General features: G+C 50.3%; 1 protein-coding gene across 5 annotated transcripts in view; it reads right to left on the bottom strand.

The window, feature by feature from the left end:
- Nucleotides 1-515: 515 nt before the first annotated feature.
- Nucleotides 516-4,909, bottom strand: part of ppp6r2b (protein phosphatase 6, regulatory subunit 2b) — a 16,996-nt gene continuing 12,602 nt past the window's right edge. For all 5 annotated transcript variants that reach the window (XM_030365094.1, XM_030365093.1, XM_030365090.1 and 2 more), the window contains exons 20-24: nucleotides 3,957-4,113; nucleotides 3,536-3,615; nucleotides 2,191-2,419; nucleotides 884-1,000; nucleotides 516-634 (exon numbers count right to left, since the gene is read on the bottom strand). In XM_030365094.1, the coding sequence (XP_030220954.1) occupies nucleotides 601-634; nucleotides 884-1,000; nucleotides 2,191-2,419; nucleotides 3,536-3,615; nucleotides 3,957-4,113 (617 nt within the window). In that variant the 3' untranslated portion in view covers nucleotides 516-600. The remainder of the gene's footprint in view (nucleotides 635-883; nucleotides 1,001-2,190; nucleotides 2,420-3,535; nucleotides 3,616-3,956; nucleotides 4,114-4,909) is intronic.

Here is a 4,909-nt window from a genome sequence, read left to right as displayed (position 1 = left end):
AATAAAAGTCGAATAGAATACAGTAATAGTAGCAAATGCTGCTGCCTGGACAAACATCCGTCTTTCATTGCTTCTGCACGCTTGAGACATCAAATATGATTGTGTCATCAGATCAAGGGTGCCCGTCAGATCGTTAGACCGTAAACATATCACATTCTCATCTTACTTACATGCGGGCTCTCCCAGACCAAAACACAACCACAACGACGACGACGACGACGATAACGACATATTGTTAGGAGCCCTCTGAGGTGCAGCTTGTATGACCTTCCACTTCTGTGTATTACCGACACAAACAAAAGGTGTGGGGCTGGTGGCCTGGAAATGGAGGGGGCGGCGTGTGTGTGTGTGTGTGTGTGTGTGTGTGTGTGTGTGTGTGTGTGTGTGTGACTGTGTGTGTGTGTGTGTGTGTGTGTGTGTGTGTGTGTGACTGTGTGTGTGTGTGTGTGTGTGTGTGTGTGTGTGTGTGTGTGTGTGTGTGTGTGTGTGTGTGTGACTGTGTGTGTGTGTGTGTGTGTGTGTGTGTGTGTGTGTGTGTGTGTGTGTGTGTGTGGAGATGGAGGAGGCGTGCGCGGGGAGTCCAGGCTCCGGGCGGGGGTGTTAGGTCGGCCCGTTGGAGGAGAGGGGGGGAGCCCTGGAGGGGGACACAGAGGACATGGTTGCAGTACAGGCCGTCACACCACTGCGTTTCCCGTGCCCATTACGCTGCAGAAGGCGTTCCACTGGACTGGGATTCTCCACATAAGGAGACAGAGATCTTTTCTCACGCATTTGTGTAAGTTACATTTGATGTTGTTTCAGTTTATCTTATTTCTTCTGTAATTCAGTTTGTTTACACACGAAAACACAGTTTCCATGGACACACACACACACACACACTTACGGTTGACCCGCAGCGGGGCGTTCGGTCGTCGTGCTAGGGAGCGCGTCACTCTCCTTCCCGCTTCCTTTTCCTTTGTCGTCGGCCAACTTCCCCTCCGCAGCCATCTTGTCTGCCTCACTGTGAGTAGAGACACAGAGTCACTATCCTAGACCGAGTCCAATCACCACACACACACACACACACACACACACACACACACACACACACACACACACACACACACACACACACACACACACACACACACACACACACACACACACACACACACACACACACACACACACAGTTTATTTTCAGCCCAGCCAGTGGAGTGTATTTGAGTGTATAAAAGACATCGAGGGATAAATACAGTTTAAGATGTTGAACTGGTTCAGGATCAGATTACACGGGCGGTTCTTTCCCTGGTTGCTCGTAGCCAGGACTCCCTCTGCCAAGCCAACGCGAGGGGAATCACTGCGTGGTAACATTAGACCCTGCGCTATGAGAAACCATAATGGCTATATCAGTAGCAGTACAACACAACGCAACACAAGATGTTAACCACAAAGTGTGCCCGAGGCCTCTGTCGTAGTATTGTAGTCGTGTTACGATGGTACTGAGGCATTCTATAGAGCCGGACGGCTCCTGGTCAGCAGTGCAGAGTCGCTGGTAGCAGAATACAACGCTTTCGCTCAAAGTCCCCAGTCTCCATTTAAAGACAGAAAGAGTCTGGACATCATAGCAGAAAGAGGCTTATCGACCCACGCAGGGACATCCATGATATCAGTCCTTTTGCTACGGTCAGCAGAATCCGTGCCAACAATTTATTTGCACCTGTTTTCATTTCCTAAAGTGTGAGTGTTAAGCAACAGAGAGATACAGAGAGTTAACAACCTTTCCCTGCCGAATCTAAAAACAGGAGTCTCCCCTTAGTCCCTCTTGTGTCCTCCGTTTGTTTAGCGACGTCAGCAGTAAGTCAGCCTTGGATTCATGAGGAAACGTTGTTTCCTGCACGTTTCATGACTGGGAATAGATTTCCTTCCTGGACCGTGTGTGTGTACCTAACACCAGCAGTTTATTATTTGTGTGTGCGTGCGTGAGTGCGTCGTTGTGTACCCGTTGTGTGTGTACCTAACACCAGTGTGTTTATTGTTTGTGTGTTTGTGTGTGCGTGCGTCGTTGTGTACCCGTTGTGTGTGTACCTAACACCAGTGTGTTTATTGTTTGTGTGTTTGTGTGTGCGTCGTTGTGTACCCGTTGTGTGTGTACCCAACACCAGTGTGTTTATTGTTTGTGTGTTTGTGTGTGCATGCGTCGTTGTGTACCTGGCCATGACCGCCTTGTCGTTGTTTGCGTCGCCGGGTCCCCGTAGGCTGCTACTGCTGCTGCTGTTGCCGCCGGCAACCGCGCTGGCCGTCTCCGGGGGGGCAACGGTATCCATGGAGACGGAGCGGGTCTTGTCCTCCTCCTCGTCGCTGTCCGAGCTGCCGGAGGAGGAGGAGTCGGAGGCCACCAGCGGGGCCTTCCTGGCCACGCACACGCTCCACACGCAGGCTGGGGGGGGGGGGGGGGGGAGAGGGGTCACTGGAGGACGGGGGCGCGGGGACCACATGCTTCCCTTTTTAAAATCTAATTATGTCACATCGTTTCAGTTTGAATCGGCCTCTGGAGGATAAGCCCCGCCTCCGAGGCCCCGGCTCCCTGGGTCACATGTCTCTGGGAGATAGCACGGGGGTATGAACGATCGTACATAACAACCTCTGTGGGCGGCCAAGAAGTAGAAGCTGCGTCACGTCTTCAACTGCACACTGTTCCCATCTAGTCTCCTCTGGGTTATTGGATTGTCGGTGCCGTTAAAGTAGGATTAATAATCGTTTACTACTTTAATGCCACCGACAATCCAAAAACCCAGTTGAAACTAGATTGGAAGAGCCCCATGTTACTGCCCATAGACACTCGACTGAGGGAAGGCGGGACTTATTCTTCAGAGGTATATTACCGATGACGCAAAAAAACGATTGATATACAACCGCTGGCTGACTCAAAGTGTAAAGAATGGATTAAAAAAATGAGTCCGGCGTGGCAGATACCTCCAGGCTGGTTGAGTTAGTAGGAAATAAAATAAATTTTGCTCCCATTTTTACCTTACATTTCCCATTAATATGTGGCAAAAAGTTGGGAATAGAATTTGAAAATGTAATTTTGGTCCATATTTGATCAGTAGTATGGAACAAAAGGGTTTTGTATGCAGCTCTTAAAGGTCGTATCAGCGACGCTGGGTGACGTCTCTTCTGTCGGCGTTTGAAGCGAGATCCCAGACAAACAGAGCCCGCTCGCACCTCCCTCCCGTGTTTCGTGCATCCAGTAAAAACGATCGTGAACGCAGCGCCAAACCCCACCACACCCGCCCCTGGTCGCTGATTGGTTGGAATACTATTTATTTTGGTTTTGAGTGGTTGGTAGTACTATTTGTTTTTGTGTACGATCTCGGAGCGCAGGCCGCCTACAGAGACGCGTTTTCTTGACGGTCTACTTATTGGGCGGGGGGACAGTGGATCGTGAGGAACGATCAGATGAATGGGATCATTTATGTTTCGGCCTAGCATCGCTGATACAACCTTTAAGCAGTGTTGGTGGTGGGCGCACCCAGCCATAACGCAGCCAACCTACGGTTCTGGTTGGGTTCGGCTCTGTCCACGGGCCTCAGCTCTGCGTCCACGGGCGAGCTGCACCTGGGCCCGGTCTCCGAGCTGAGGAGGACAGACGACCAAGAACACAGACGCCATGCGTTAACGGCAGTCAGGCGCCACAAAGCCATCGACCTTCAGCCTGGATTTACGACGGTCCCCTTCAGCCAAAGGGTTCTGGAACAGCGCTTCAACAAAGATTAGAAGCCCCTGTTGAGGTTGTTTTGTGCTACTTCTATAACCTCATTTTCAAAGCGACCCAATATATGCAAACATAAATACTTCACTACAATCCGTCTTCTACAATGACATGCCAGCGGCGATTAAGCGACAATAAATCACTCCACCGCTCGACGACCACACCTTCATTCTACACGGAGCCCAGTGGGCCGGCCCACACTCACCAGCAGAAGGGCTGGAAGTCGGTGAACTTGGCCCATCCCTTCTCCTCCGTCTCCGTGGAAACTGGTTTGGAGGCGGGACTGTCCCAGGCTGAGAACCCCCCCCCGGCCGCGGGCGCTTTGGAATTCACCTCTCCAAAGTCGGCCACCCAGCCCATACCTGGGTTCACACATCACATCACAGCACAGTCTGTGCTCAGACAAGCTCAGGAAAGGTTATCTGATCAGACACACGTCCTCCACGCAGAATACCAGCCATCATTCTACCATCGGGTAGTCCCCACTTACAGGTTCAACCGCTTGAGGAATTAATTTGTGCCCACCAGAACTAGTGAACTTGTGTGTGTGTGTGTGTGTGTGTGTATGTGTGTGTGTGTGTTTGTGTGTGTGTGCATGTGCGTGTGTGAATTGCACTATTTCTTGTATGCTGTATGATATATGTGGCCTGTGTCCTATATGTATGCACTGTCTGCATTTGTATTGGAGCATTGGAGTCCAAGACAAATTCCCCTCCAAGGATAATAACGTGTATCTTATCTTATCTTATTACACCACACACAGCATGTATAACGCAGCTATGGCACCCATCTGCACCTATAAGGCCATCTATACTTTTAAACCTGTACTATGTAACTTCTCCCATTGGCAGCCTCTGCTGGCTTGAGTGGTAGCTACTTATAGCTGTTTATTACACGGGTCTTTTCAACGTTCCGTTCACTTGCATGGGCACTTCACAACTTCCGGCGGTCAATTATTTTTGGATAATTCATTGGCAACGGATGAATAATGACCGCTGTCAAGGTAAACAAAAGGACTTTTTGCCTTTGGTATCACTCCACACGTAGTCCGGTAACTTGTCAATGTAACAAGCGGGATGTGCATCAACCCAAGCGCTGTCGGTTGCTAAGCGACGACGTCAACGTCTTGGGCGGACTATTTCTCTGCTGATCAACACT

This window comes from Gadus morhua, chromosome 9, assembly GCF_902167405.1.
Source record: "Gadus morhua chromosome 9, gadMor3.0, whole genome shotgun sequence".
Taxonomy (NCBI): domain Eukaryota; kingdom Metazoa; phylum Chordata; class Actinopteri; order Gadiformes; family Gadidae; genus Gadus; species Gadus morhua.
The sequence above is the reverse complement of the archived record's forward strand: the minus strand, read 5'-3'. Positions and strand labels throughout refer to the sequence as shown.